Below are 18073 nucleotides of genomic sequence, written 5' to 3' on the forward strand. Positions count from 1 at the left end.
AGAAATAAAACAAAGCGCGTGTTGACTGGTGTAGCCTACTTTTGGCCAAGGGGTGAGGGGCGTACCCCCCCATTTAAACTCTCGACATCCGCGGCGACTTCCGCAAGCAGTCATCCCCGAGTATCCCACATTGTTTGCCTCAAAATATTAAATTCTAAAACTAGAGGATTTATCATAAATATAGTGCTTTATTCATCAGCAAGTACCTATCCATGGCCAAGGAATTTCGCTGGGAAAAAAAAAGCTTGCAAAAACTATTCTGTCAAATGTTCGGCTAGCCTCTGACGTCACTGACAGGCAAAACCATAATTGAAAGCCTTTTTTCAATCGTATGATGGGGCAGGCACATCGATCAAAATATCCAGCTCTGGCAGGTTGCAAGAGGGACTCTGCTCGTATGTTGCACGTCGCAAATGAAATGTCTGTGACATCGAAATCACGAGGCACAGTGGAGCCGCAAGTTCTGACAGGCGGAACCAACCGATGGGGAAACATGCTGGAGCTTATGGACAGGGGCTTTAGTCAGTAGGAGGCAGATCGAAACGGTGCTATGTGGCTTCGAAGGAGGAAAAAGAAACTTTAGGGTTATATTTTCGTATGTTATTGGTGTCTAACGGTGGATCGCAACTCAAACTAGCTCACGAGCCACGCAACGGTGAGCGGCGTGTGGATCGTAAGAGCGTGCAGAACCCAGAGAGCCAGAGCGAGAGCGAGAGCAGAGCTGTTAACAGGCTGTTAGCTTGGGCTGCTAACAGAGCCCTGTTGTTGCCCTGTTACAGCCCTGCTAACCCGAACAGCGGCGATCTATGGGCTCTTTGGCTGATATCTGGATATCTACTCCCAGAGCTGTTGAAATGTGTGCGCAGTAAATTAACACTGTCCGTCAGGGGTACACATTTGTTCAAGCCAAGATACACACACACACACACTTGGCTTGAAATGCAAATCCAAATGCAAATGCAAATTGCATTTGTTTGCTTTGTGTCATTTGTCGCACGAGGCAGGGGCAGGGGCAGGGGCAGGGGTCTTTGGTTTGCTGCTGTGGTTGCCACAGACGAGCACTCTTGCAGATGGCAAATGTGACAACTTGTTACAAAATTCATCAACTTATGAAATATAAATCACACACACGAGACAGACAGACGGACGGCGGGACAGACATAGATCACATTCCGACTGTGTGTGCCTTGCCTTTGCCTTCATCTTTACTAAATTTCAATAATTTTCTGAAACTGAGTTGCACAGTGGGCCAGAAATGAAGCCTGGTGTCTGGGTTTGCTCGAAACCCGATTTGCCCCATCGTACTTGACTGCTTTCACAGTTTTTGGGGCGAATATAGTAGGCCTTTAAATCAAATCCCAACGCCCCATCGGGTCCCCAGCCCAGAATTTTCATTCAACTGAAAGCAGCCGAACTGTGAACAACAGAATAATAGAAGGATTTAAGGTCTAAGCAAAAGGAACTAAACTTGTAAGTAAAAAAAAAAAAAAAAAAAAAAAAAAAAAAAAATATTTAATAATTATTATTTTTTGGTTCCTTTCTTTAGTTTGACATGTCTTCTGACGAATCACCCGCTGGAGGCGAGGGAGGCGATGGAGCTGGATCTGGATCGGCCAAGGGCACAACCACGGCTGGAGCCGGCCTGATGATGGCCAGCCCTTGGCTGACGGTGGCCGCTGCCACCGCCTACACCACAACCGCCATGTGGGCCAAGCTACGTGAGATGGGCATATTCAAGAGTTTGCGGGGTCGCAAGTCTGCCGCCGCCGCCGCCGCTGCCGCCGCTGCCGCAGCCGACGACGAGGATGCCGCCGCCGCTGCCGCAGCCGCAGCCGACGACAAGGATGCCGCCGATGCCAACGCCGCTGGTGACGCCTCGCAGACAACCGATGAGGTGGTAAAGCTGTTCCAGGATGGAACTGCCATCGATGGCTTGCTACTGCAGGATCAGGAACTGCAGCAGCGTGAAGAGGGTCTGGGACCCGCTCGACCACTAGAGATGTCGCCCATTGGCTTCTAAATGGGTGGCCACAGGAGGACACCCACACACACACACACACACGCACACTTAATGGTTAAGTTACCCACTCACCCCACTCACACACACACACACACAAAAAGGGACACAAATGAACACAAACGAACACAAACGAACACAAACGAACACAAACGAACACTTGAGAACCCACACGCACACACGAAAGATAATTGTTGTAATGCTTGCGCGTTCCAAAGGGGATGGATAAGCAGGAGGACACACACATCGACACCCTCAAGGCCAGCACAAATTGTTAGTAGTCATAATTCTGGCAATCGAAATTAATTGTGAATCAAACACGATGATGTTAAAGCCTCCTCGAATGACAAGATGTATCACACATAAATCTGCATCAATGCATATAAACCATTTATTGAAAGAAAAGCAAAGAGCGATATTATTGGTGGAGGGGGGGAGGGTGGAGGGGGAGCAGTGGTATTGGATTTATTGGTATGGCCAGTTGATCGATCAATCAACTCTCGATTGGCGACGCCCCATTATGTCACACGGAAACCGGAGCACATGCAACAAAGCGCGCCCCAAGCGCGCCCCAAGCTTGCACTCGCCATCACCATCCTGTCCACAGAGCGCCACAGACCGCCACAGACCCCCACAGACCCCCACAGACCGCCACAGACCCCTTCCTCTGCCGATGAAGGATCAGGCGGGGATCTGTTGGGGCATGGCTCATGGAAAAAGTGAAAGAAAAATATAATTAAATCAATATTCGGCCCAAAAAAAATTAATGAAATTCTAAGACAGGCCTGCTATGTTCCATATTTTTTTCGATACAAATCAAAGCCATTAAGGAAATTTCTCTCTCGTATTACTTATTTAATAATCAATGAAAATTGCGGCACAAATTATGGCCGGGCTTTTGTAATTGGTATTGCTATAGCTGCCACTGCCACTAATGCGGTTGGATGTTGATGATTTGCAGCTGAATGCAGCTCCACATCGATGTCGTAACACGCCACCAGACGTGCCTCCATGGCTCCGTGCCGCCGACGAGCGCTCTAAATCAGTAAAATTCACCCAACAACTTTGTTATATGTATGGCCAGACTTTTTGCTGCCTGCTGTTTTGTGGTCTCTACCCTAGAAGAGAGTCCACTGAGTCCAGTACCAAGGATATACCCACCTTTGGAGCCTGCAGCCATGGTACTCCATGGCATATATATATTTCAAGTCTGTACCTTTCACCTGTCGTAGGGTATCAGACGCTGCGGCTCTACTTGTCTTTTTTTTTTGCTGTCGTATCGAGCGATTTCCTTGACGGCTTTTCCTCAAGTGATTTTCGCTTCAGCTCGAGTTGAATTCAATATTTTATCTTTGGTTTCTTTTCACATAATAAACGCGCTTTTGGCATAATTGCTGCAGTGGCGGCGGGGGGCGGGGGCGGGTGCGGCTGTGGTCTGGGGGGGGGCTGTGGAGTCACTCGATAATTATGATGTTGCAGTGTTGTTTTTGCTGTTGCCGTTGTCGTTGTGGTTATCGTCATCGCCTGCCACGATAATATGCCGTTTGCCAGAGCCCCAAACTCCCCTCCCCCACTCTCTGTCTCCCCCTCTCTTTCGCTGTGCGCTTTCATGTAATATTTGCTCACAATTATTGCGAGACGAGGCAGCCACATCGTGGCTGTTGCTGCTGTTGTTGCGGTTGCATGTTGCAATAACAATTTCGCTTTCGCTTTCGCTTTCGCTGCCGCCATACCCCTTAGTCATTGCCTGCCGCGGGTATGCACGCACCCTGCCGCCCCTCGCGGCGGTTTGGTTTTAATTGTGACTCATTTGGCGAGGGGCGCAACATGAAAGCCAACGTGCAGCAAGCCAGAGGACGGGCACCGGACGATTAGAGCTGGATCTGGTTTGGAGATGGCAAAAGTTGTCCCCCCCCCCACCCCATTCTATGGCTTCATTTGCCGCTCTGGTATTTCATCGATAGCGCAGAGCAATTTGCAAAGATACACATCTACATATCCATCCATCTATGGACGAGGTGGCATAGCTTTACAGGTGTACAGTTAATTTTTTTTGTAAATTATTTAATTAAATAGTTTTTCTGATGGATTGTTTCCGTGCAGCATATTTCGTTTGATTAAAATTAAAATTAAAATCTCTTACGCAGCAAAGTTTTTCGCTTAAAGTTTTAATGGCCCCTCCCCCCCCCCCCTCCCCCTGGGGCCCCCCACCACGCAGTGCTCCACGCACAAAAAACCAACAATACAGTCGCTGAAAAAACAACAACAAATGAGCGTTGGATTAAAAAAGTTTCGTGCCTCCCCCTACCCCCTGCCCCTCACTCTTTCTCCTTGTCTCTCTCTGAATTCAATTTGAATTTAATTACTTCCAATGCCAACTTTTGACACACATTGTGTGGGGTGGGGGGGAGTGGTGGGGGGTTGGCTGTTCTATGATTTGTTAAGTAGAGTCCCCGGGCTGGGATTGGCTAATCAGATCAACATTATTAGCGGAGATAACAAGACAATTGCAATCCTTTTTGCCTCTCCCCAGCCCTGACTTTAATCCGATTGTCATTGTCATAAGCTTCCTGCCCCATGTGGAGCCCTTGGAGCTCATGTGTCTGTGCGGTGGAATTGTTTATGAATCTCTCTCTATAATTAATTAGTGGCTATGGAAATGTGTTTAGCCACAATTAAATCAGGAATTCGTCTTAAAGCAGCTCGAAGCTGGCTCTCAAAAGCTGGCAACGGCTAGACAGGTGGGGCGGGGCAGGGCGGGGGGGCGGCAGTAACATGTTGGCATCGTCTAGAAACTTACAAACATGACATTAAATGTAGCCCGCTCGCAGATGCAGACACAAAAGCGCGGAAAACTTTCCCAAGAAGAGATTTTCCTCGTTGCGTTGGAAGGACGAAGGACGAAGGACCATTTAAATGCCTGCAGCAGACAGTGAAAACTTCTGGCACCTATGGGAATTTCATTTGTTGTTCAATTTTTAAGCAGTTCGCGATTTGAATTCAAAGCTCTTCGTATACCCTGTAATCGCTGATTGTACGGGTATGTTGGCCCTTTTTTGCTTCGCTTAGTAGGGGGTAACCAAAGGTTTCTTTCTTGAGGTTATTTCTTTGGCATTTCAGGACCCAAGGAATGCCGCAGTAAATTTACACAATGAAATCTTAAGAGTTCCCCAGGGAGGTGGCGCGAGCAGAAAACTTTCTGCGCACATTCAAGGGAGGGGAGTGGGGGGGGGGGAGGGGGCACACACCTGAACAACACACGGCAGATGCCAGGAAAGGGGGAGGTGGGGTAGTGGGAGGCCCTCGCCATTTGACCGGAAGTTCGACAAAGTTCAAATGACACACAGAAATCCTTGGAGCTGGGGTTACGTGCACATATCTGTGGCACGGGTCCGAGGCATGGCAACGGCTGTTATTCATTCGGCTTTGGCAAATAAATGAACCGTACACTAAAACAAACAAATTCAATTGAATCACTCTCCTGGGCATTACAATTGAATGTGCCCAGGAACAGGCCGAGGCCGAGGCCTCCTCGTCCTCCTTGCCCCACCAGACATGTGCGTGTGCGTTGCCCCGCCCCCTGGTCCCCGATGAAAATCGAATGAAAATGTTCAATTTGTTGCAAACAAAGAAGCAACGCCCCCCCCCCCCCCCCCCCCCCCCCCCCCCCCCCCCCCCCCCCCCCCCCCCCCCCCCCCCCCCCCCCCCCCCCCCCCCGAAATGGCCAGAAACCAAAAGTTAAGGCCGAAAATCTGTTCTCTGCCACAAAGGCACATCCGATGTTGCACTTGGCTGATTGCAACAATTCTTTATTCCAACATTTTTCGATATTCCTATTTTTTTTGGGATTGCAATTGTGTGTTTGGGGGCGGTGCCCGGATTAGGGGGTTCCTTCCATCGGGAATTGATTGCGCAATTCTCTGTTTTGGTATTTAACCAAGTTATGGGCACTGGCAACAGCCAATTAACCCTTACCCAAGCCCCAGCGCCTGCCTCCTCCTGCCTCCTCCTGCCCTGTGCCACAATCTGTGGCGCTTTGTCTACGCGTGTCTTGTCTTGGCACTTTTGGTCTTTTGACTTTCCGATCGTTAAAAGTTTTATGTTTTACAGTCATTTACGGTCGGGCATTACCCTTAATTGATGAATGCCATAAACAAACATATACATAGCCAGGAGGTTGGAAAAAAAAACACATTTTTTGGTCATATATCAAGCGACCCACAAAACTGCAAATGAACTGCAATTATCAAGGAGCGGCCACCAGGCCAGCAGCCCACAGCAGATGCCAACAAGTGGAAAACACTTTCCAGTTTTGTAGTTTTTCAGTTTTTCAGTTCGCAATGCAAATCATCATTAAATAAATTACTCATAATTATCGCCAGAGACTAGTCTTTCGCGCCGGCCATTTGTCTAAGCCCGAGTCAAATTTTGACTAATTTCGAGCCCGGGATTGAAGCTTGCTTTTCGCTTTTCGCATTTCGCTTTTCGCATTTCCTTCTCTGGAAAGTGGGCGGCCTTAAGTCGTGTAATTTTCTGTCAAATTTTGTATGATTTTTGGCTTGATAAAATGCCAAAGGCGAGGCGCGGGCCTTTAACATTTGCTTCCTGGTCAAAGACAATCAGCTAAGCCGCTAAGCAATAAAAATATTAACAAAATTACCCTCAAAATTGTCAGTACCATCAATCCAGGTTTCATTGTTTTATGGCCATAAATAAGGGGGCGTTTTTCCAATCAAAGCTCCTTGCACAATACCCAGGAAATATTATCACTCTTTTGTGTAATGGCTTGACCCACTCGTAGTCTCTGTTCTTCAAAGACCCATCTTGAAACCCGATTTCGAGACGATTAACTTGTTCTCATTAGCATTTCCATTTGAAACCAAGGAGAGAGCTGTCAGGGAGAAATGCTTTTCACTTGACTGCACTTTTCCAGTGCAATTTTCGCACTCAAGTGGAGAGTAATTTGCGGTCGTCTTTGGTAACAGAACTGGGGGGACTGAGGACTGGGGACTGAGGACTGGGGACTGAGGACTGGGGACTGGGGATTACGGCTTTTGGCTTCACTTTTCGCAATTCGCATTTTGCTTTTGCTTTTGCTTTTGCTGGAGGGAGCCAATCGGATAGTTGGAACAAGTCCATTTCGGAGACCAAAAGAAACTGAATGATTGTGGGCACTGAGTGATAGTTCAACGGGTGGCGGAGGGGCGGAGGGGCGGTAGGCAATGCACATGTGATATAATGATCCAGCAGGCTGGTCTTTCAGCGCCGTAGACTTTGTAAAAACCTTTCATTAACAAGACCAAAATTATGAATGCCTCACGCTCCGACGACTCTGGCAACTCTGGCAACTCTGGCGACAACTGTCAAAACAGGCCTGGCGACCGCCGACGGACTGTCTGAGTGTTGATGGCCCCGAAGCGGCGATGCCTTATATAACGCACTCACAGTGGGGACAAATGATTTACACAAATTATTTTGCAATGTGCGTTGGCCAATGGCTGCTTTAAGCTGGCCAAAAGCTGTCTCGGCCATCACCCATCCGTCTGCTATACAGGTCCCAGTCTCCGCTCTTCCATCTCCGCTCTTCCTCCTCCGCCTCCTCCTGCTGCCTGTCGCCGTGAGCCGTAAGTCAAACAAATCAGTCGTGCCAGAAGATTAATGGCGGCATTATTGTGTCGCCTGCACAGTCATCCACATCCTCATCGTCATCGGCAGGGGCAGGGGCAGAGGCACCATCATCATCATCATCATCAACATCAACGGAATGGGCCTTCGGTCTTCTTTGGGTCCTGCGGCTGGTCATCGTGCTGGCCCCGAGGACCTGCCGCTCTGTCCGTGTCTGTGGTGGGTGGTGGCCGCGTGACACGATCAGCAGCTGTTGCTTCGGGATTGGGGACTGGCAATGGGCAGCCCGGGCACTCACGCGAACAGCACTGGGTGAAAAAGCCCCAATGCTGTCATCTCGTCTGCATGTTGCATGCGATTTTTCTTGCAGTAAATAATTTTTCATGCCATCTGTCCTCCGTGTGTGTCACCCTCCCGCCAACCGCCCCCCGCCCCACCGTCCGTCGTATTATAGCCCATTGATCAGTTTGTTTTACTAGCTTTCCCAGCTCTCGTTCGTCGTCTGGGCTTGTGTACATTTCGGATTATGAACTCTTTAAAACGTTCCGCTCTGGCTGGAAGATGTGGCACGGCAATCGATGCGGCAGTGATGGAAAGAGTTTCGGTTTCCATTCGATTATGATGGATGCTCTTCGAGGGCAAAGCGTTTGGGGCTGCTCCACTGTTAAAGGGATAATCGGCATACCCTTCAGGTCGGGGAAGTTATTATGTTCTCAATGCTGCTTCTGTGGCAGGGCAGGGCAGGGCAGGGCCCTTCTTTTCAAGGACCTTTTCATGCCTTGTTAGTGGCCCGGAACTATGCAAATTTTGTTTAGTTTATTGAGCTGCACTCGTGGGGCAGGCCAGGCCAGGCCGTTCGAAATGCCTGCCTGACAAACAGTCGGCATTGTCCTCCGCCGAAGGACCGAAGCCTCCGAGCCGGGCCTCGTAGCCGGCTGCAATGCTGTAAAACTTTCGCAATGCCAGAACGGAGGAGAGCATTTAATTAAATTCCTTTGCACCTTTAGTGCTGCGCTAAAAATTCCACAGCCGACACAGGACAAGCTGGCAGGATATCCTCGGCAGGAGCCCTAACAAATTAATCTTTGCGGCCTGCCACCGGCTCGCCTCCCTCCGGCAGCCCCACAAATGAGGCATTTGATTTTAAAACTAGCAAAAGAGGAGCCCCCCCGGATTAGTCGGGGGGCGGGGACGGGGGCGGGGGGCGGTCTATGTTCAATCAGCCGCTGAATTATGTGGACAGGGCACGCACATTTGGCAGGCACTGTAGGACCGTTTTTGGGGCCATCAAGTTTGCAGTTCTCCTCCTGTTTTTTGGGCCTCCCCCCCACCCCCCTGTTTAATCGATAACCTTCAGGACATGCAACACGATTTGACAGCCTGCTGTCAGGAATTCCTTGTTGACCGATTCACGATCTATTCTTAGGGGGATTCGCGGCACTCTTGCCGCTCTCTGCATCGATTACGCGGATTAATCTTTATTGACTGCCGGGCTGGAAAGGAGAAATCAAACTCGAATCAATCGCCAAAAGCCATGGGGCAAGAGGCAGGCGGCAGGCGGCAGGCGGCAAGTGCGTGAGAGAGACGTAGACAAGCAGCAACTTTTCAATTTCTTTGCACGCACACCATCCATCTCGCCACCCAGTTCGTGCCACATCCGCTTTGTTGGTGGTGTCCTTGCCCCGGGGCAACGCTTTGTCGCTTCTCCTTTAAGCCACTTGCCATCTTTTGTCCTTTGGGGCAATCAATCCGTGTTAATGGCTCTGCAGCTAAATCAAAAAAAAAACGAAAAGAAAGAAGGCAAGAGCCAACCAAAAAGAAAGCTCAAACTTTGGGCAAATATTTTGGCACTCAAGCTGGCCCAATCTGTGCCTTAAACTGTGCTGTAATCTGGCTGTGTTCGGGCCACATGCTCTGGCTATTTAATTATGTGGCAGTATCCCTCAAGTTGTGCCGAACTTTAGCCTGCATCCTGCGGCCTGCAGGCGGCTCGAACGGAAACAACTTGTGTGCCGCAGTCAGCCCTCCGCCCTCCGCCCTCCGCCCTGCCACTGTGCTCCTTCTGGGCAAATGCAATTTGTATGGCCTTCAAGTGCGGCTCGTTATTGCCAAATTTAGAACTGCTCGAAATAATTCCAACAAATTTTCGTGCAAACGAGGCGGCAGCAACAAAAGCCCAAAACTCTAATCTAAGAACTGTGCACCCGGCCAAAAAGTTTTGTGCCAGCAGAAGCATCTATTATAAGTATGTGTGGAAAGTTTGCCTACGATCCTAACTCATGGCGGTGTAACTCTCCGACACTTTTGTCGCCTGGCGGCCGACCTGGCCCACCCTCTATCTGCCACCCCCCGACTGCACGTGGACTACAAACTTTGGCGGCAAAGTTGTCCAGCAGCAGTGGCCGTGTCCAAAGCTGCGCTTGAACCGGTGCACACCGGAAGTGGTGTTGGTGGTCCTGCCCCAGCCCCAGCTCCAGCCCCATCGGTGTGTGGCAAGTGCTGGCAAAGTTTAATTATGTAGAAATCGAGACACGCACTTTTGCAGCCAACGCCATTAAACGATGCCCCGGGCCAAGCGCCACGACACGCCCACTTAGCGACAACCCGCCGCCTACAACTGGGGCACGCAAAATTTCAGTGAGTGTTTGTCAGCGCGGAGGCTTCCCCTACAAAATCTGTGCTCCAGGGTATGGAGGACTTCGACACAGCCTTTCGTGCCACCGCCAGACCTGGCATCAGCTGTGTGGAGGTGGGGGAGTCCTATGCGATTATAAATTCTGTTGCATGTCAGAGGTTTTCATAGTTGGTACGTTGCACGGCTCCCTGCGACGAGGTGCGAATAAATGTGCGGAATTGCATTAGGCTTCTGCTCCCTGTATTCCTTTTGCAAAACACTTACTGGAGGAAGGACTTAACTCCTAAAAAAGCGTGCAACTTTCAACCAAGCGCCATCGGGCATAAATTTTAATATAAAGAACAGCAGAAAAGTCAGTGAAAGCTGTGCGAGTCCTTCGTTTCCTTGGTGTGTGTGTGTGTGTTTTATTTTATTTTATTTTTCTCTCTCTCCGTCCGGCATTGTTCTGTTTCTGTTTCTGTTTATTTTACATTACGAACCGTAGGAGAGACAGTCGTTAATATCAATTAGCCAAAGGGTCTGTCGGCTGCAGAATCTGGGATACAGCTTTTAAATGAGTGCCAGCCAGGTTAATTGATTTATTTGCAAAAGGTGGCAATCATTCGACGAGCCTGTAAACGGGACCCCCTTTGAAAGGGAAAAACAATTCGCGTTGCCAACGCAATTTCACACTTTGCCAGCTACAAATTGCAGCATCATAGTAGTCCCGGATACCTCTGCCCCTGCCACTGCCACTGCCACTGCCACTGCCCCTGCCCCTGCCAAGAGCCAAGAGCCGGCCAAGATTATAGAGATGACGACGGGCATGGAATTTTTATGATTTATGGGCGCCTGGCCCTGCGCCTGCGGAACTTTTCTTCATCCTTCCTGCCTTCCTTTTTTTTTTTGCCTTGGATACTCACCAAAAATTTGTTGCATTTTTTGTGGCTACCCGGCTCGCCTCTTGTTGCAATTCCGAGGCCCCACCCGGGGGTGATAAATGAGTTTTCCGCTTTTCTCTGAGACGAATGGAATCCTTCCCACCATCAGTCATTGCGAAGGCTAATTAATCCGACATCGGTCTCATAATCGATATTGATTGTGTCTCAGGACCTTGGAGATTCCCATCAAATGTTATCGGTGAAATGTGTTGCCCCCGAATGATAGCCTGCATTCTGTACTTGTCGTCGGCGTTCAACATGCTGACGGCATTCGTCCTGTTGCTGCTGTGTGTCCTGGCAGGTTTCAACTACAAAATACCGCAAAGAACCCAACAGATCTTAGCAAAGTGTCCATTTCACAGATAGATCTAAGCCGGGAGGCAAGCTGAATGCCATTCTCTTCGTCATATGGATGTTCATCCATATTCCCCTCATTTTGGGCGTCTTCAAGGTGAGTCCTCGATCAGAGCCAGTTTCCCCGAGTGTCATATGTGGTTTCTTGCAGCGCAAAAGGGCTCTGATGTGGGCTTACATAATCGCCTGGCCGCTGTTCTTCTCGTGTCTGACCATCCTTTTGCTGCTGATCTGCTGCTCGGTGATCGTTTGGTACGATTTCCTGCGCTTTTGTTGGCCCCTCTGGTTCTTTGTCGTGTGGTTCGGTGAGTTTAACCCCCCCTTCTCCCCCCATGAGGGTTCTGCCCACCATTTGGTAAGAGACATGTCCTTGCAGTGACTGCCATCCCCTCTTGGATCTTGGCCATTTCATACCTGAGCAATGGCCATGATATTTCAACCGAGGTATCATCCACAAACTCGGCGCAATCGTAGAAATAAAGCATAAAAGCATAAAGGGCAGAATGGGCAGGACGAGGCCAGACCACTTTCAACTGTTGCACGAGGCGCGAGAAGAAAAGGCATAAATTTTGATGACAACAAAAAAAGTACACTGAAATTTTCCACTAAATTATTCATTGGGCGCGCAATTGAGCTGGAAAAGTGCAGTTCTCTCCTCCACCACATCAGCGAGTGTGAATATGAATGTGAGTGCCCCACCGCACGAGTGAATATGGGTGGGGATAGGGGTGGGGGTGGGGGCGGTGTGAGTGTCTATCCGCAGGAATAAGGGTATTCCAGGGCCTTCCCCTAGAGCCTGGAGTCAGGCCAATGCCAAGGAGCCCAAGAGATGAAGACCAAGACAGAGAAAAGGCCAAGGGAAACTGGGGAATTGCCGAGCAACGCGGCTGTTTATAGTTTTTTAATAGCCGCTCCCAAAAGAAAGTGAGATTCAAGACCCTTAAATGGAATTAAGCTGCCATCTAAATTGCTCTCCAAAAAAGTAGGCAAATCTAATCCATCAGGTAATTGAAGATTAAATTATTAAATGCTCCATTAGGAAGTGCGATGGATGGTTGCCTCCTCTTGAGCAAATAGTTCACTTGTAAAATGCACACAGAGCCCGGCCGGAGTTTGTCTTCTTAATTAGTGGACAAGTTTGAAGTCGAGTGCTTTTGCTCCTTGAGTCCTGGCTCTGGCTCTGGCCCTCTGTGTGTGTGTTTGTGTCCTTCGGTGGGTCTTCTGTTTGCTTTGTGCGGATTATGATTATTATATGGCAATTATGCGTCTCTCAGTCTTTTGTTAAATTTGGATTAAGTGACTGGGCCTTGAGTAAATTTCATAGGTCCAATCTTTACTCCACCGCCCGTTACGGGGAAAGTTATGTCGTTTTTGTGGGGGGGGGGGGGGGGGGGGGGGGGGGGGGGGGGGGGATCTGAATCGATAATTGTCCAAGTGGCAGTCAAGTACAGGCATGTCCCGTCCTTCGGCCACTAACAATATGCCGCAATTTAGAGGCAGCTGGCTTGATAAACGTCCTGCTGTCTGGTGGCTGGTGGCTGCTGGTAGCGGCTGTGGCAGGACTCCAACGACTCACCTTCAATGGACAAATTAACATTTCGACAAAGGCAACCTAATCAAATGTCACAATCACGCATGGGGCTGTCCTTGGCAGGAGACCAGGCCCAGGACCAGACCGAACCCTAACCCGGAGCGCCTGCATGTCCTGCCCCTGTCCTTGCCCCTGCTCTTGCCCCTGTCCTTGCCCCTGCCCCCAGCCCCCGGCTGGCTCTGACACTTTTTGTGCTGCCCTTCGCATAACTTTCACTCTTGTCAGTTGCAAATTACACTGCACGTCTGCAGTGGCAGCAGTCGGGGGTGTCGTAATTTAAAGCTTATTTTGACACTCCACACCGCCGCCCCGCCTCCCCCCCTGGGGGGGTGGCAACACACCGGGCAACACAAACTCTGTGCAGCACCCAATTTGCATCTTTCAAAATCGTGTTTTGTTACATTTTGTGCATGCGCAAAAATTTGCATACGACAATTAACACTCCAAAGGCAGAGACGGTCCTGCCTCACATGTGTCCTCGGCAGCAGTTCACGAAATGCAACAGACGCCGTCATCCCCTCGGCACAACGTGGCGTATGCGTAATGCCATCTTCTGTTCAAGACTGAAATGTGAGAGGGCAGAGCCAGTAGAGGCAGGGGGAGGGGGAGGGAGAGGGGGAAAGGGATAGAGAGATATGTTAATGGAGTTGCTGTTTGAGCAGCAATCCAACCTAATGAGAATCTGTAAATATTTGTGCATCGCATTCAAGGAGAAGGAGGCTAAAGACTTGATCGCAGGAGTGGAAGGATCTTTGTTGGCGGTTATCCCAACAACAGATCTATTACTTTTTAGCCCCCTCCCGCCTGGGATTATCTTTAAGCAAATTAAGAACCGCAATCAGCCGCAAACAATTCACACAGAAACCGAAATCGAAGCGACGGGAATCTGGGCGTAGAGTCCTGCCACAAAAGGGTTGCAACTGGATCTGAAGGAAGGGGATTGTGCAGGCGAGATAAGGGATATTGGGGTGGTCGAGGGGGTGGGGCTTACACACACACATACAACGTTGGCTGTTTGATGGCGATGCCAAGAAATGTCACGATAAGCGCCGATACAACGTGGCACCAGGAACAAGGAGCCGAAGGGGCACACACACACACACACACACACACACACATACACACTTAATACGCTTAATTGACTTTCATGCATGCACGACTGAATGCAGCTACATGACAGCAAAAGGAGCCTCATGCTCGCCGGCCGAGAACGGGGACGGGGGACGGGGGACGGGGGGGGGGGGGGACAGAGGGCTACGGATAGCGGTCTGGCATGTTGGCCAAGCTGCTGCTGCTGCCGTTGCTGTTGCCAACTGACGCGAACTGATGTGCCTGGTGGCAGGAGCATTAGCGATGCGCAATCCTTTCCAAAAATTAGGCACAGGCGACACCCCAAAAATAGAGTAATCCCAAATGCCGAAACACGCAAAAACACCAGACAAAAGAGTCGTGATCGACTGGCGGATACCCAAAAAGGGCCTTCAAGTCTTGGGGGTACCTATGTGCCCCCCCGAGGAGTCTGGTGCCTGCACGCCCAGTGCATCCCCTGGGGCAACGCCAACAAAGGGAATACATCGAAGAGCGCTAAGCAGGGGGCTCAACACACCCATAATCGCACTCAAATCGCCTGCCCCTCCTGTGGCTCACGTTCGCATTCAATCATCGATTCACTTCATTGAATCACTTATTCAGTGTTTTGCCGTTGCTGAAAATGCCGATGTTTCATGATTGCAGCCCCCGCCGCATGGTGTTTGGTATTGTGTGGGATTTTGTGGCACTTTTCCGGGCTCGGCAAAACTTGACAATTATGCAAGAATTTCCTTTTATGGTTTTAATCCAGTCACATTTGCGGCAAATACGGAATATGAGTGTACAGATTTATGTCAAATCCCCGCCAAAGAATGGCCTGAACCCGTTTCGATTCTGCCTCAGCTTTAAGCAGCAGACCTTTGCCTTTGCCTTTGCCTTTGCCCTTTCTCTGTCATGCCTCAAATCATTCTTGAGTGCATTAAGGAACCCCCTCCTGGCACCTCCTTGTCTTCTCTGAATAAAGTCAATGCCAGACGGCGGCAGGCGGCAAGAGAGGGCCCTGAATCACTTTTATTTATTCACAAACAAAACATAAAGTATACATTTCTGGCCTTTGCAAGGTGGCAAAGGGTATACCCTTATTGTGGGTGGCCTGGTCTTTGCCTGGCTCATAACGCTGCGAAGGGCCTGCCAGGGCCTGTGAGGGTAACCCGCATTCGGTGAGGGTCTCGAGGCTCCGTTGCTGGTGCAACAAAGGGCTGCACACATGTACAGGGTCCTGCAGCTGGCGCATAATGAGCGCAAAAACATCCTGTCCTCCGCCAAAGATTTGTGCGCTTTTAGCGATGGAGTATTCTTGGGAAATTCTTCTGCTAGCTGACTTTTCAACAGGGCCAGGACATAAATGCGACTGCGACTGCGACTGTGACTGTGTCCTCCTCTGCGTTTTGGCGACATGTGTCGCATTCTTTGCTTCCTGCCAAAGTTAAATGGATCTCGTAATTGTTGTCATGGCCTCACAGACGCTGTCATTGCTCCTGTCTACTGCCACCCGCCTCCCACTCCTCCTCAATTGTTTTCTCTTGGGGACTGCCAGGCGTATTTTATAGAAATTGCGGTTTAATTGCTGCATTTTAAAGCAATTGAAAGGACACTGGGGCGCCCCGCCGTGCAGACATGTCCTTTCAAAAAGGGGATAACATGATACTTGCTGTGACTTCTTTGTCACGCGAATGGTGCGACCTTTTGAACCCTTTGTATACGTTTTGTGCCCAACAAGAAATAAGTGGAAAAGACCTTTGAGTACTTAGAGCTCGTTGTGGCACGTTGTGGCACGTTGTGGCACTCAAACACCGAGTCGGGGGGGCCTTCGATCACCCCACCAGGCGCTTTCACGGATTGATTCCAAGAAAAACTTTACAAAGTTTATCTTTTCTTAGTTTTATATCTAGTTTTACTTACTTTTATTTTGAATTTGAGTGCAAGGTCCATTTTGTAGGGGATTTTGTGCTTCATTGATTCATTGATTGATTGTTTTATTGATGATGATTGATTTTATTATTGGGCTTAAAATGGGCTTAAAAACACTACAAAATGGCTGAGGAAATTTCGTTTGGAGTTCCGTGCTGCAAAGTTGCACGATTTTACGCTTGCAACATTGCAACCGAATAGTTCTTTGGCGGGGCATTAAATGCAAAATCGTTCGATGCAAATCCCAGCCATGGCGCCCCCTTTGCTGCCCCCCCCCCCCCCCTTGCCCTTACCCCATTGAATGGCAATTTTCCGTGCAGTTTCATTTGATTCTGCAACTGCCTCTCGAAGGGTTTTTTTTTTTACGATGGGGGGGCAGAAGGGGAGCTGAAACGTCCATAAAACTCAAACGAATGCACACAAATCGCAAATCATTTATCATAAAAGCGCATCATCGTTGCCATTTGCTCCATTTTGATCTGCACTCTTCGTGGCAGCTCACTGAATGTCCCCCCCCCCCCCCCCCCCCCCTCCCAATTCTGCAACTTACCTGCTAGATTGAAGGAGCGACGAGGCAAGGCCAGGAAAAGCTGCAAGAAAAAAGGAACAACACGGCAATGAGACACAAATTAAAAGCGGGACACATTCGGGACACAAGATTGCGGCAGGAGGAGAAAGCCGTCAGGCAACTGCCGAATTAATTACCAACTCAAAATGCCCGACACAAACCGAAAGTGGAAATTAATTATTTCCCTATTAGTTGAAGCATCGATTTTGCGGTTGCCACCGCCAGAGCCGTTGCATGCTGCCGGTCTACACTCGATGACAGATTGGCAGTTATACATTCAGCCTAAATGGTGTATTGGTTAACGCCTCAGTCCCCCCAAGTCCCCCCAAGTCCCCCCAGTCCCCCAAACTGTTTTCCTATTAATGGCAATAACCTGCAAAGCTGGCTATGCAGATGAGGGGAAAAGATCAGGCGTGGGCCCGATCGTATTTCACATTTCACTCTTCACATTTCACTTCCTTCAAACAAACAGTAGGGATCGCATTGCACTTCCTTCTTCGAGCAGAGGGCCCCCCCCCCGAGCAGCGCCGTCGAGAGGCGGGGGGGGGGTTGGTCTCCCAATCGACTGCCTGGCTTTATTTACGAGTTAAGGCCGTAAAAAACAAATCGGTAAAGAGGCTAGATTTATATAAGATAAAGTAATTGGCAATTTGAGTGCGAATTTAAATAGCGGGGCACAGAGCCATTTCCCAGGCAATGAGTGCCACAAAAAACCGCTTGGATATTTATCAAACCTGCTACTAATTTATATATATTTTCGATTAGAAAGAGAGAGGGACTTCCATCAATTAAAGACTTGGAAAGTGTTGATTGTTAAAGCGAAACCCTCTTTTCAGGGGAGGGTATTGGGGCAGTGAACGGAAACATTGCGGGGCGCACATCTGGCAGGGAAAACTCTGTTGGCTGCAGCATCGTTGGGGATCTATGCGGGCGGCTCTGCTGCCCGGAGGCACTGCAAATGTTGTTCAACAACAACCTGCAACAGCAGCAACAAGCGGCAACAAGCGGCAACAATCTGCAACAATCTGCTTTGCTGATTGACGTCGAATGTTGTGGTTACGGTTAGGATATTTGGTACCAAAATACCACCAGCAATCCCTCACAATGAAGATGATGCTGGGTGGCAGAGGTTTCTGGGTGTCCTGCAACTTAGTTTTGAGTTTTGTTTCGCAACGGGAACTTTCCTGTCGGCCTTCCAATGGGAGGGATGGGGCACAATGCAAATTTATTCTCCAAACTAATGAGTTCTCTGGGGTTCTGCCTGTGACTGGGTTTTCGAGGCAAACACATTTCAAATCAATCACTTTGATAAATATTTTTGAATGCAAAAAACTCTTGAATAAATCTACAAATAATAACGCAA

General features: G+C 49.3%; 3 protein-coding genes across 3 annotated transcripts in view; 2 read left to right on the forward strand and 1 right to left on the reverse strand.

Moving 5' to 3' along the window:
• Nucleotides 1–18073, reverse strand: part of LOC108158029 (protein muscleblind) — a 129893-nt gene that overhangs the window by 111260 nt on the left and 560 nt on the right. Inside the window, exon 2 of the mRNA XM_033392202.1 lies at nt 16693–16732. The gene's annotated coding sequence lies outside the window, so the exon portion shown is untranslated. The remainder of the gene's footprint in view (nt 1–16692; nt 16733–18073) is intronic.
• LOC117188392 lies at nt 1360–2427 on the forward strand. The gene is made up of 2 exons (XM_033392225.1): nt 1360–1470; nt 1547–2427. Exon 2 carries the CDS (start codon nt 1553–1555, stop codon nt 2018–2020), a length of 468 nt encoding a protein of 155 aa, XP_033248116.1. The 5' UTR covers nt 1360–1470; nt 1547–1552; the 3' UTR covers nt 2021–2427.
• LOC108159340 lies at nt 11391–12165 on the forward strand. Its single transcript, XM_017292538.2, has 4 exons — nt 11391–11498; nt 11560–11648; nt 11703–11856; nt 11928–12165. The coding sequence occupies exons 1-4, from the start codon at nt 11402–11404 to the stop codon at nt 12023–12025; spliced, it is 438 nt and encodes a 145-aa protein (XP_017148027.2). The 5' UTR covers nt 11391–11401; the 3' UTR covers nt 12026–12165.

This window comes from Drosophila miranda, chromosome 3 (genome assembly GCF_003369915.1).
Source record: "Drosophila miranda strain MSH22 chromosome 3, D.miranda_PacBio2.1, whole genome shotgun sequence".
In the NCBI taxonomy this organism is placed as follows: domain Eukaryota; kingdom Metazoa; phylum Arthropoda; class Insecta; order Diptera; family Drosophilidae; genus Drosophila; species Drosophila miranda.